Consider the following 14,150-nt stretch of genomic DNA (forward strand, 5'->3'; position numbering starts at 1 on the left):
TTGGCTGTTTGGAAGCATGGCCTGATAGGCGTGAGGAGTTGGGTTCGGGATGGCAATTTGCTGGTTGTTTGGTCATGAATCACGGAGTAAGGCAGCTCTTAGTAGTGAGTGGTTCAGTGCCTCTCTTGAGTTTTGTTTTGAATGAGATTCCATTGCCAGAGGAAAGCTACTTTTATCTAGAACCCTCAGCACCATGGTTTTAGTAACACTCAGTTGATTGTAAATATGGTGTATAAAACAGGTAGTTAAAGAGCACCTTGATGAACAATCTTGGCAACAGTAACCGTAGGCTTGTGACAATTCTAGCAAAGAAGAATACTCGGCCATACTGGCTCACCATCAACATGAGGGCGGTAACGACTTCCATATCAAGGCACACAGGCCCATGGCTTTGGTACAAGTGCAAATCAATAGCTCCTGCAAGTGCCTGCGGTGAACAAACGTGTGTTCGATTGGTCCGATGGCTTACCATCCCCAGAGAACGTATTCGTTAAGCATAAGTACGAAGGTGTGGGGGCTGAACCTGGGGCAGATTCCCCAGAATATCCGCCGGGGAAGGCCCGATTGCCTTGCATTGCCTGATTTTTCGGTCTCTTACTTGGCGCCAGACGTTAAATACGACAGCACTCCAGAGGAGAAAGAGTGGATAAAAAGCTTAGGAATCAAGACACAAAAATAGCACATAGTCAAATCTAGAACATTAAAAAATGGCATGCAGCTGCTAAGATCCGCAACGAGAGGACAGGAACACTGGCACAGGCTGTATCAAAAAGCTTCAAGTTTGGCCTGGGAAAATCAAACAAGCGAACTCCAGTCGAGCTCACTGCATTAGTTCTAGTCCTTTTCAACGAGAGCGCAGTTATTGTTTGGACTGTTCGCTAGATTTCACGTTCGTTAATCCAAAGAAGAGGCAGGAAGAGGTGAATGAGGAGGATCTTGGCGTAGCCTTCACCGTTGGAGAAGACTTCATGTATCAATCACTTGTCAGAGTGAGCTTGTCCCGTTATTATCAAGGTACATCGTATTCGCTCACAATGGTGAGCTAATATAGAGATTAGTCTTTCATTCTCAGACATCATGAGGCTAAGTATGTCCAACAGACTATAGATGCGATTGCAACCGCATCAGCGTTGGTTGTCAGACTGCATCCAGCGCGCTCATCCTATCAAAGCTCATATCCAAAATCTCCAACACGTTGCCCCAAGGATCTCTGAAATACAGACACCTCGAGCCGCTCAGTGGATTCAGCGTCGGTTCCCCAATCTTGCTGGCCCCGGCCTGTATAGCCCGAGCCAGCAGAGCCTCTGGTTCAGCATCCGTCACGCACAAGTGAAAGAAGCCGCCCACGTTGTAGGCGAAATCTTCGGCCTTCTTGTAAGCGGGGTCGACAAATTCGAAGACTTCGAATCCGACACCGTTGCCAGTCGCCATGAATCCCAACTTGACTTCCTGCAAGGAGTCTGGGTAAATCTTGAAAATTCCCGCGTCCGGTGTCTCGGAGCGCTTGATGTGCTTGATTTTTCCGTTTACGAGGACAAAGCCCATGATTTCGCTGTACCATTTCACAACGGCTTCAATGTCTGGGACGGACACGCCGATATGGTTGATTGATCGCATGTTTGACTGTATTGCACGGGCTTGTCAGCAGGAAATTGCGGCATTGTGTTCCGCGGCGGATGGAAAGGATCTGGTGATGATGATCCATAGAGGTGGAGAGCAGGCTACATACGGTAGACATGGCCGTGACTTCTTATAATTTGATTCAGCTGTTACACATAGGTATACGTCAAAAGTGATGATGAGATAGAACACAGAGTGTGTTGACGCGAGTTTTTACACTGAGATTAATATCTTCCTGGCACGATATTGATGATGTTGATGAGGATGATGATGATGTCCTTGGTGGGCGGTACGTCGTCCAGCCTAGATATCGCCGGCCGGATCGGGCAGTCTGGCACGGAAACCGAATCCCGATTTTTGCTATGTCCCCGGAATTCTACCCCGACCGACCGGGGCGGGGCAGTCGGCACCAGCCGTAGCCATGGGAGCAGCAATTCGGAGCATGCGTAAATTATTTCCTAATCCTCTTGCCGAGCTTCCAAGACTCTCCATATTCTCAGAATAACTCCCGATCCGACCTACAAATCGGGCATTCTGGCACACAAGGCATTGCAGTTTTGAGATGTTGTAATGCGCTGGAGCGTCAAAGAATCATCAAGTCTCACAATGCCCTCAGGGTACAGGCAGGCTGTCGCACCTAAGGAGCGCTAGGTTCAATGACTCCCTGAAAGAGCTTGAGTCTTAATCAGCTACTAACGCAAACAGAAATATCCTTTCCAACTTCGTATTTGTTTAGACATATCTCGGTTGCGGTTGCGCGTGCTTATGTAGGCACTTGGTTTAACAGGCGCTAAATTTTCAAGGATACAGACCTCAACAGCAGACTGAAGCGATGTGCGGCACCACTAGGAGAATTTCATCCCGCCGGAAATTAACACCAAAACGATTCCCTTTTCATGCAGCCGCTTAATGGTAGTTCCTGCTCCTTAGAGGCAGGCGTACTTGGCATTGATCGACCGCTTGGATAGCCCTGTTCAACTGATCTTCTGGTTAGATCCGAACCAACTTCAAACGGGCAGGGCGGCCTAGGGCGCTGACCCCGGAAATAAGCCGTCATTAGTTATTGTTCAGCGCAAAAACCCGGGCGCTGGGTCGCTGACTGAGTGATTTTTGAGATTTCACCAAGTTTTTCGGCAAGTGGGCTGGCCCCGTCGCCACATAGTCATTGCCACCGGGATTGCCACGATAGTATCCAGCCGTGCTTGTGTTCGACTCCACTGACACGTTCGCGGCACCTCTGAATGCTGCGGTTAAGTATCGGCAATCTCGGCATCACGGGAAAATACTGCGCATTACCAATACGAAGCACTGAAGAAAAGTCTCTCACAGTCGGGATGCTGACTTTGTTGTCGTGTTGCTGTCGGTGTTCGATTATCGGACTTAGCCATAAGTGCCCTTTGAGCAAGGTTGAGGAGTAAGTCGCTAGACATCCTCGTCAGTATTAGCTGTGAGAAATCAAGTTCGCCATGAAGCAGTCAGGTGGGTTCGAGCCAAGAAATGTCTTTTATTCAGGTTTGCAGACAACTCGATGCTGGGTATTCGCAAACAGATGCCCCTTCGCGATAAATCAAAATGCCGTTCTATCTCCATGTCTATGTACTGTTCGTAATCACGTCATGTGTGTATATCTGCGTTCTCCAGCGCAGCTTCTTTCATCTTTCATGGGGAGTCCGACTCCGACGACGTGCCCTGCTCCTTGTGAATAACCTCGTCCTTGATGTCTGTGCGGAACTGTACCTCCTCTTCCCTCAGCTGGGCCATCAACGTCTCGTTGGCTCTCCAGACGGGCTTGATCTCGAATAGTCTGTCAATCTTCTCCAGGGGAACACCGCTCGTCTCGGGGATGAGGAAGAAGGCGAAGAAGAAGGCCAGGAATGACAGGGCGGCGAAGAAGAAGTACACGCCGTATCCCATGGCTGCGAACATCTGCTCCGTGAAACGGGAGACGAGAAAGTTGAACAGCCAGTTGCTGGCGGTGGTTGCACCACTTGCCAAGGAACGGAAGTTGGGGTCGAAGAATTCCTTGAGGTTTTGTTAGCTGCGGTCCAAACGTCACCACAGAGGGATAAACTTACAGAGTTGATAACCCAGGGGGTACCGTTCCAGGTGGGGGTGTAGACGGCGGTCCAGAGGTAGAAGAAGACGATGGCAGCGATACCACTGCCGGTCAAGTGGTCTTGAGGGTTCTTAGTCGGCTCGACGATGCAGATGTAGCCTCCGATGACCCACATGCAGAGGGAACCGGTGATGGCACCAATGAGAAGAAGCTTTCTTCTACCAAGCTGATCGACGAGGAACAGAAGCCAGACAAAGGTCATGACGGCCTTGACAACACCAAAGATACCAGTCATCAGGTTGACAGTGTTGCTCTCAACACCGATGCTGGAGAAAATGGTCGGGGAGTAATAGTTGATGGCGTTGATACCAGAACCATTCTGCCAGAAGAACAGCATGCAGCCCAAGAACAGGCGCCACTGAAGGTAGGGACGGGCACCGAGGGCCTTGAAGGGCTGCCAGAATCCGAATCCGACGGTGGCCTTAGTGGACTCGTAGATCTTGTCGATACCGGCGATTTCCTCGGTAATGTAAACGTCATTGGGCTCCAACTGTCTGATCCAGCACAAGTTCTCCATGGCCTCCTTACGTTGGTCGTGGAGGAAGAGCCATCGAGGAGACTCACGAATCCACAAGGATCCAGCCAGGAGGAGACCAGAAGGAATCAGCTGGACTGCGAAAGGGATCATCCATTGCGAACGGCCGACGGGAACACTGTTCTCAACACCGAACTGAGCAGCGAGTTAGTGATATTTATACAGTTTGAATGTTGCAGGCTTGTGTAAGAACTCACGTTGATCCAGAAACCAACCAAACCACCAATTTGCCAGCCAAGTTCGTAGAGACCAACTAGACGACCACGAATAGCCGGCGGCGAAAGTTCCGAGATGTAAACGGGGATAATGTTCTACAAAATACGTGTATTAGCAATTGTTACACTGCGATTTGTTGCTGCCCATCATGTGGAGAACCGGTCGATGACCGAGATGAGTCACTCAGGGGCATCTTGAAGACTCACAGAAGCAACTCCAGTTCCCAAGCCCGAAAAGACACGTCCAGCGTAGAGAATTCCGAGTCCAAGGTTGCCGTTGGCGCCGCAGGTCAAGGCCGCTCCCAAAGAGAAGACAGTTGCTCCAATGGCCAAACAACGCTTACGACCAATAAAGTGACTGAGGCAGTAGGTGAGGAGGGCACCGAAGAAGGCACCGGCGACGAAGAGGGAGACAATATTCTCGCTGATAACGTGTCTCTCGGCGGTAGTCTTGTTGGTGAGGTCGAACTCGGCCTTGAAAGAGTCGAGACCGATGGTCGTGCCAATGAAGGCGCTCGTGTAGCCAATCATGCAGGATCCACATGACGCGATGCCAGCCAACACGTAGATGCGCCAGTTGTAGACCGAGGGCGGCGTCGGCCTCTCTTCGACGATGGTGAGAAGACCCATTGTGTGTCCGTCTGTTACAGCAGCTCAGGTAAGTTGGTGTAAGTGAGTTGTCGAAGAGATGTTGTGTTCTTCGAGAAAGGGTGTTCTCGAGGATGAAGAGAGAAGAGACGAAAAAATTTGAGACCCTAACTGCGGTCGTAATCCATAAGTATGTCTATCAAAGCGGAGCATCCCCATAAACCCCCATAATCCGTATCTCCCTCACAGACCCATACTCTGGGGGAAACAATCTGGGGCTTGCAGCTGACGACTGGAGTAAATCTGTCATCTGAGAGGATGCGTACGTCAAATCTCACTCGGTACTTTGGAGTATTCTGCAGTATCTGGCTGGAATTCAGTGGTTCTCCGTCACATCCGTCTCCAGGTCCACCGAATATCAACGGGGTGCGTGACACTCTGACCCGGGGTTGTGTTTTTCCCCGTGGAGACGAACGCGGCCGGGGACAGCGAATAAGCAGCATTGTATATCTCGGACGGACGTCCTCCCCCGTGGGCCCCCTCCTCTCCTCTGCTTTGTCCAGGAATTCGAGTTCCATGGTTGACACATTTGCATTAGCTACGCATTTAGCATCTGCCTTCCAGGCGCCGGGCAAGGGCCGAAGGGCGGACCCTGCTTTTGGAAGTTCCGATTGCGGCTCTGGGTAAGCTAATAACCCCCGAGGGGGCCAAGCCAGCCGACGGGCCGAATGCCAATTCCGTTGGCTGCATATGCAGAGACGAGGATCCCCAAGTCTGATGAGGGCAATGGACTCTTCCGGGGATGATTGTGTTGAGTTATGTAAGCGGCTTCACTCATTGGCGGCAATACGCTCACCCGTCAGGTAAACTTTTTGTGGTTGTGGACGTGTTGGATAACGGATTATGCAGAGGAGGCAACGTTGCTTGACTCGGTGGTCGCGGTGTATGATGTCAACTGTGTCTGTGCATTTCAAATGCCGCCGTAAACCCGTTAGTATGTCGAGCCCCGTTAGCGTATTCATTCTTCCTCCCCTGGTCGTGAAACCTGAGCACTTGGACTGGTAAAAAAACACTCATCAACAGGACGCCGAACACTCCCAGCTTTTCCAGAGAGTTCCTGCTTTCCTTTGCTCGTTTCTTGCCTGTTCTTCGATACTGTTCAATATTTGAAGACAGAGCAGCAGTGTAGAGCAAAGGTTAGAAGACGTTGAGCCCCTGGGCGAAGATCGAAACATTCTCTTTTGCCTGAATTCTTCCCGAAACTTTAATGAATCCGCTGAGGCTCTTTACCCCTTGGCGCGTTAGATGGCTTGCCAAGGCCCGGCAACCGTCGCCCTAGGGTCTCGGCCACCGCTCTTGGCGAGACGCTTAGCCTTGAAAATTTGAGCCTCCCGCCTGGGCATCTCTTGGAACCGTTATCTTTCTATATTACAGCCAAGGAACAGAATTTTCTCAACCCCTGATGGCGATATCGCTCTTTGAAAGTTGAGGTGTTTTGTTTCCGCGTTGAACGGACACGGTCGCACAAGGTACCTTGTCGTGCTATCTGGAGGATATTGGGCTATGCAGGATGCTGGCCTGAACTTGGCGGGATTGAGTCGTTGATGCTCCGTCTGCATGCGACCTGCAGTGAACATCATCCAGCCTAATCTGTTGAGAAGAAGGGAACACTTTTTCCGAGCTCCGTGTAGAGTGGAAGAACGAAGTTGTTCCCCTGCATCCAGTCTTGTTGAGTGAAGGTGTTGAGACTTGAGACCATGTTCATCAGCGCTTCGAATGTACAGTTCTCGTCAAAAGGCGCTGCAAGCGCTATTTTTTGTCCGGATTGGGGTCGCATCGCCAAGAGTGCCAAGACACATTCTGGTATTCATTCTTCAGAGCCGCAATCCGAAGCCCGCGACACCTATTAGCTCATTCAGTTCCTCATGGAAAGCACGCATGGAAGTCCATTGCCCCGAGTCCGTGGAATACCCCGAGGTATCTTACGCGAGTCCTCTTTTGACAGAAATGTCCAGTAGTTCCGAGATCGGGCGTGGCCAGAACGCACGTGGGAAGGATGAAAGGCTACGCAAGACGTGCATGGTACACCAACGGCAGTTGGCGTGTTGCGCATCTGCGCAATCGATGCTCTCAAGGCGGAGAAATACCGGGAAAGCGGCCGCTAAGTCATTGATAACATTCTATTCGAGCCACATCCGTGTATGTGCCGGGGAGCTGATCGGCCGGACTGCTCTCTCCTTTCACTTCTCTGCATGCCGGGAGCCGAGGAGTAGACTTCAAAATTTGCTGAACGAACACAAGAAGGGCAATGGCGAAATCGATTTCCCGTACACCAATTAACGGTAAAGCAAAATCCTTGTCGTATTGCAATTTCTCAGAGCGAAAGAAGCTCGGAAATGCCGTGGGCTAGGGAGAACGTAGGCCGTCGCCCCTGACTGAGACAAGTTCGCTCACCCACTGTATCCACCGCCTTCTTATGAGTTGATGCAGCATGCGAACTAGAAACAAAACTGATCTGCTCGCGATTATATACGGGTGAATCAAATTGTGCGCGCTTAAGAAAGCGACTACCACTATCTTCCCTATCACACCCGGAAGAGAGTTGAATCTGCAGCTGATCAGTGGATGTACTTCTGAGTCCTGGAATAAAATGACATAGTCTTATGCAGTGATTGACGTGATTAATAGACTGCATGGTTATTTTGACCTAATCGATTCAAATACTGACATCTTAGATATTCATGTTCTGTCGCACTTTGCTATCGGCTCTATCTACATTGACTGGTAGCTAACTCGAAGCAAAGCATAGAAGGAAAGAAACAGGGAAAAGGCTCCGAGCACATATCTGAATGACCGATTATCTCTTTCAACTGTAAAGTCATACTTCAGGAGCACTTCCAATAAGTCGGAGTCAAAGTGCCTGAGATGTTGGAAGGCGTGGAAGTTGGGGTCGGTTGTTTCATAATTGTATGATCTATGCTCAAGTGACTTATTTCAGTGACGCGGCACTATGCAGATTCGAGACCTCCTTATGTATCGCATATCAAGATTAAAATGAGGACAAATAGGTTAAATGATCTTCAGATCGTATTTTCTGCAGAAGCTGTCAAAACAGTTATATTAGCGACTCTTGAACCCTCGATTTATGAGAGAAACTGTTGATCATTCAGACCATCTTCGAGCCAGTGGAGTCGCAGAGCATGTCTTCACAGCGGATCATCAAAAGCCGCATCATCCCGAAACCCGCCTTCACCGGTTATTCTGACGTTAAATCAAAGAAATGGCAATTGCTTACATACTGGTATTTCAAGTCTCAGATGGAGGCGATTATGAAATGCAATCTCGAAATAAGACGTGATGTAAAGAGCCCAAGATAGTTAGGATCAAGTAACGTCCAAACAGAATCTAACTATACGAAATTCGAGGTATGATATCAGAGTTTCCCAATGCGGACAGGCAACTTTAGCAAGACAGAGTGGACATAGGATTATTTTGGATCAACGTGCATTAGTGATACCACCAACGCTTTAACGAACTCCAGCAGAGTAGAGCCTGATTACTAGAACATCGAGTAGCTGGCGGAAAAGGCACGTATCAAAGACGGTATGGACCGCGCAAAAGTCCTTTCCGCATACTTTACTTTTACTTGGGAAACTGATGATAAACTTTACCTTCGCCCTCTTCCTCCTACTTCCACATCCCATAAACTCAGTATATTGTACGATGTAGAGCTTCGTCCCTAAGGAAAGACCCTCCTGATGATGTATACGCCAACCGCGATGACTAGACCCTGGACACAAGCTGCGCTACTGCATCTTCGACGGTGATATATCTTCAGACAAGTCGCAACTATCCACCGAGTCCTGGCACACATTGTAGCGTGTGCTGCATCAACTTCGTGCAGTTTTGACTGAATAACATTAATTGAGTTCATCACTCCGTCGTTATCAATTCTTGACGTTGGACAATTTGGTAGATAAGCCTCTACGCGTGCCACATCGGACGTCCATATGATGAAAAGAATCAGCAATCATACAGCGGTCACTGACGCACAGATAGTATTGCTAGAGTCACCTAGTTATTGTGAGTCTATCTCGGTCATGCTGAGGTTTGACGGATACTAAAGTAAGCCCAGCATATCAAGTTTTCTGTAGCATTCCTCGCACAATTTGTTTCAGCTTGACGTTTGAAGATCACATTGGCCAACGACGAATTCGGATATATGACCATAACCAACCTACCTTCTTTCAACTGAGCTTTGCTGAGAAAAGTCTCCGTTCGAAACGAGTTTCTCTTTTCATCACTATCTCTTTTCATCACAATTGGGGGACGACCATTCATAAAATAGATGGTGCCACAAAATACTCTGCCAGAAATTAATTCCTTCTCAACGACCATTTGAAAGCCGACACAGAACATCTTCTGTCATCTATTGAAGATGTAGCAAGAGGTACTTATTCTAGGAGGATATGAGTATTCTTAAATGGCTCTCTGAGATGTCGATAGTATTCCAATCGAATCAAAACCAAAACATTGGCTAAGTGCGAGGCAGAGTTATCCACAATTTGATTACTCATAGACCGTATTAACGAGTCCTTTTCCATGCAGAGGAGTTAAACCTGGTGCGGTCATGTTTTCTGCCTGATTTTCCTTGAATAAAAAAACTATATTCGCGTATCATCGCTTGAAAAGGTCTGCAATGCCTCTCAGTGTTTGCTGAACGTCCCATGTTACTGATCAGTAGATCAAGCCCCAAGGCATAAAGGCTTATCGAGAATTCTTCTCATCTATTACGAACTGCTGCAGTTATAGCATGACTAAGAAACGTTGAAAAACAAATATTCTTCAAAATCCAGGAAGATCGACACTCGCTTCCTATCGCCTCTATCCCGGCATCACTTGAGTTAAACACGGCTCCTTGGCAATTCCGTAGAACATCAAGTACAGCGCCGGCGAAAGTCGTTCGTGAATCACCCCTAGTCTACAACATTTTTATTGAAGATTCAATAGAAAATCCCTTCAAAACATCAATTGAACCAGATTGTGTATACTAAGTTGGTGTTAGCAAGCTAGACGAGTCGCAGATGGAGCGGTCTAGATGAGCAACCAATGGAGAATTCTACAGGGATTTCCCTGCTTGTTTCTGTCAAGGCGGGAAGCAATTAGATCCCGGAGGCGTTAATTGCCGGATCCTTGTAGGAATTGAATCAACTCTTCATTCGCCCCCCAGAAAGGCTGTTGATTCGCAGAAACTCCACCGGGTAAAACCAAAGAGAACACCGGAACAGATTGATAAAGGGGAATCAGCAATGAACAGGGGAACACAGATTTTGCATGCCCTTCCTTGCGTAATATTTGATGAACTTGCAAGGTCATCAGCAAGAACGCCCAATCAGGCATACTTTTGCGCCATTTTCACTCTAATCCAAACAAGCTCCTTACCCCACAGACCATCATAGCTTATTTGTACCTTAAAATCTTGCAAGGGTCGCCTGAGCTTCCGGGCAGTTGCCGCCTGCAAGGAGTCTGCTTCCGGCAGCTCCTATTTGATCACCTGCCTTTCTCACCCCTGAGCGATCGGTCGATGTTGCCGGCTATGCGCGTACGCAAGGGACTAGACGTTGTCGATGATTGTGATTCCGTCTTTCCGCGGATGAGCGAAGCCGTAGAGTAGAAGGGGACCTGGCTGATCTCAGTCTCGCCACGCGAGGTTCTGACTCGGTGAGACTACTTCTTTTTGGTGCAAATTCGATATTCACTCAATTTGAAATCAGTCAAACGCATAGTCGACATGTTTAAGTAGTCAAGATAGATCGTTCAGCTAAAGCATATGTACTTGGTTTATTGCTTCAATCAAGCTGGTAATATCTACATGAAGTTCATGAAACCATCTTTGTCCACGCACTTGCAGACAACATCATTTACAAGTCATCGATCAAGGGGCTGAGGCCCTGCGCAGTGCCAAGGCGGTCCTCGAGCCAGAAGCGGAGTCTCTCAACAGCCGCGCGGTCAGACATCCACTTGCCAAAGGCAGTAGGGTCAGTACCGGGCATATCGAGGATGGCAGGGTAGTTGGCGGGGGGAGCGACGTCGCCGCGGACGCTCCATCCTCCGCGGGCGGTCTGGAACTCGGAGCTGAGGAGGTAGGCGTGCAGGAGCTTGGCACCCTCGGGGTGGGGGGCGTCCTTGAGGATACCGCCGGTCTGGGGCCAAGAGACAAATTGGCCCTCGATGGGGTGGGAGACGTTGATGGGCGCGGTAGGAGTCAGGCTGCCGGAGGAGGTGAAGGTGGCTCCCCACTGGGTGGCGTTCTGGCCGAGGATGGTGCGGGGGGTCTGAGTACCGCGGACCCAGCGGGGATTCAGGGCGATGAGCTTGTCGAGCCAGGCGGATCCGTATTGCTTGAGACTACGTTGCGTTGTCAGAACTGAGTGCTGAAAGTAAGCTAGAGGTATTGTGACTTACATGAGATCAAAGGCAAAGAGGACGGCATCGTCGTCGTTAGGGTAGGTCAGGACGAGCTTGTCCTTGAGGTCGGGGTTGACCCAGTCCTCCCACTCGATAGGAGCCTTGATGCCGGGAAGCTTTCCAGTGTGCCACTGACCAGCCCAGGCAATGATGTACATGCCATAGTATGCGGCGGTCTCATTGTTTTTGAACTCAGGGAGAATCTGGTCGTATCCGAGAGGAGCGTAGTCCAAGAGCGCACCCTCAGACGCCCAGCGAGGGTAGTCGTGGAGGGTCTGGAGGATGATGCTGTCGACAAAGACGTTCTTGGTGGCAAGCTGGTCGTCCAAGTTACCGTCATGGTACTTGGAAAGATCGACGGTGACGTTGAGGGTCATGCCGGGAAACTTCTTCTCGAAGCTGGCCTTCACGGAGTTCTGCTGAGTCAACTCATCACCACCGTGCCAGAGAGTAACGACACCACCCTCAGCAAGGGCAGCTTGGTAAATCTCATCGATAGTGCGGGTCTCAACTTCGGCAGCGGCGTTGACCAGTGCCTGAGTGCCCAGAAGGGCGAGGGCAAGCAATGAGCGAACCATAATGACGGACTTGAACTAATCGGAAGAAAGAAAGAATGTGTGAAAAGCCGTTGATGAGCCACTTACACAATTAAGCTGTACGATCCTTCCTCCTCCTTCTTATACAACGGCGCATAAAGACACCTCCGCCCCTATTCCTTTCGACTCGCAAAGGGCCCGTAGGCCAATGACACCATCTCATGATACCTTCCTAGAACCAGGCCCCAACAACAGTCATGCTACACAAACATCCATGTTGTAGAGAACTGCTAGCGAAGTCTACCGCGCGCTTCATGACGAAAGCAGCGGGAGGTGCCGTTGACAGATGAGACGATCCACGAGCATCCTTCCAAATTGGTCCACCCGTCCCATCCTTAGTGCCTGGTTTAGTATTGATGGATGTATTTACAACGTACAGGCCAGCATAAGTGTAGACGGCGGTATGGCGTACAGACTACAGAGTCGTAGTATGTGCGGGATAAAGCCGCTCCAAGCCTTTTTAACGAGTCAAGTCTCGTGCCCCCCACGGAGCTTGTATCCAATCCGGAGGCTCGTCCGATGAGCATCCCATCGGAGGACTCCGGCGTCGGTGGGATGGCGGAGTGGAAGTCTCCACTGAAAACCCAAGAAACCAACCAAGAAGCTGATTTGACCGGGATCTTCCCATTCGTCATCAGGGGTATAGCGGAAGGTATTTGATTCCGGCTCAATGGATCCAGCAAACAAGCAAGAATTGGGCTGGATCATGGGGTGGAAGGAAATAAGAAATGTACAGCCCCGTTCATGTCAGCGTACCGCAGCAGCCAGGACAATGGCGACCAGGGCTATGCGAGAATGAGGTGATCTGCGCCCAGATCTCGCATGAGTCGTGAGTCTAGCCCTGTGCTAAACATGCTTAAATGACAGTTTTCAAGGTGATGAGAAATGGTGACAGCACAGAGTTGGATCGCCTGGTCTTTCGTGAAAGCCACTTTTGGAATCTAATTGAGTTAAGTGCGACGATGTTAATTGACAAACAGTACACTATTCGGCAAACCAATGTCATAATGATCAATTTGAGGATTCCTTCAGCAATATAGCGAAAAGAAAATATTTTGTTCTCCCCTTATCTTTCTCACCTTCTGATATGGCATGCAAAACTCCGCCACAGGCCTCGTGAAAATCTTTACTGAAAGCCGGGTCTGAAGCGGATCGTTGGCATTTCATTCGGAATATCGGCACCGAGCTCCACCTCAAGCCCGTCACGACATGAAGGCCACGATTCGAGTTTCATATGAATTGCCAATATCCCGCCTGGCTCGGAATCGAAGACTAATCATGGAGTGCACTCTGCTAGTTGCGCCGTACAGGAGTCGCTCATGTACGTGTGTGTCGGTTAACGCTATGTCTCACCACTCTGCTCCGTGATATGTGGAACGTAGTAACCATCAAGAGCTGTCACTTTACGTACCCGTTCTCGGTATCGCGTTCATGCAGCCCCGGTAGTCTTATGATCGTCATGCTCAGCCCGGTTTTGCCGATCTCAATCTTGTAAAGCTTACGACCCCGTTGTTGTCTACGAGTCAGTCTTGAGTACTATTAAAGGTGCAAAGAGACTGAATGCGAAGATGCGTTCTGTCTCAATCAAGTTCTAAGTCTACTCCCGATCGTGGTATAGGCATTGTAATTTAGTTATTAACATAAGGTTACTTTTTGGGTTACCTTCTACCTGGCACCACCAGGTCTGACAAGATTGAACATGGGTAAGGAGTTATAAAGGGCTCTATGACAATGAGTGATTTCGGGCAATGGTCGTTCATCTTGGCTGGGCGTAGATTCTCTTCGATCATACAACACAAGCATGCTGTCGTAAGGCAAGCAACTCAGAGGAACACTTGAGAAAGCTAGTTGGAACCCACCAGCATAGTTGAGTCAAAGAGACTGCACAAATTGACAACGTCCAGACGTATCTAAAGTCACTCCGTCATGAGCCCACCGCAGCGTTGCGAAACATACTCCCAAACGAAAATTATTTTGTCTTATCCGTTTGAGGAAGCACTATGTGTTGAAGC

The 14,150-nt window shown here is 49.3% G+C and overlaps 3 protein-coding genes across 3 annotated transcripts; all 3 read right to left on the reverse strand.

Moving 5' to 3' along the window:
- Window positions 1-1,137: 1,137 nt before the first annotated feature.
- On the reverse strand, window positions 1,138-1,617 carry CCOS01_13151 (uncharacterized protein; the record flags this gene model as incomplete). The annotated part of the gene is made up of 1 exon (XM_060461297.1): window positions 1,138-1,617. One exon carries the CDS (start codon window positions 1,615-1,617, stop codon window positions 1,138-1,140), a length of 480 nt encoding a protein of 159 aa, XP_060308499.1.
- Window positions 1,618-3,279: 1,662 nt separating this feature from the next.
- Window positions 3,280-5,116, reverse strand: CCOS01_13152 (uncharacterized protein; the record flags this gene model as incomplete). The annotated part of the gene is made up of 4 exons (XM_060461298.1): window positions 3,280-3,642; window positions 3,696-4,406; window positions 4,469-4,582; window positions 4,694-5,116. The coding sequence occupies 4 exons, from the start codon at window positions 5,114-5,116 to the stop codon at window positions 3,280-3,282; spliced, it is 1,611 nt and encodes a 536-aa protein (XP_060308500.1).
- A 5,879-nt stretch (window positions 5,117-10,995) lies between these two features.
- CCOS01_13153 (ABC-type Fe3+ transport system) lies at window positions 10,996-12,120 on the reverse strand (the record flags this gene model as incomplete). Its single annotated transcript, XM_060461299.1, has 2 exons — window positions 10,996-11,482; window positions 11,540-12,120. The coding sequence occupies 2 exons, from the start codon at window positions 12,118-12,120 to the stop codon at window positions 10,996-10,998; spliced, it is 1,068 nt and encodes a 355-aa protein (XP_060308501.1).
- Between the last annotated feature and the right edge of the window lie 2,030 nt (window positions 12,121-14,150).

Source organism: Colletotrichum costaricense, assembly GCF_030867565.1.
Source record: "Colletotrichum costaricense strain IMI 309622 chromosome Unknown Scaffold_16.1, whole genome shotgun sequence".
Taxonomy (NCBI): Eukaryota; Fungi; Ascomycota; class Sordariomycetes; order Glomerellales; family Glomerellaceae; genus Colletotrichum; species Colletotrichum costaricense.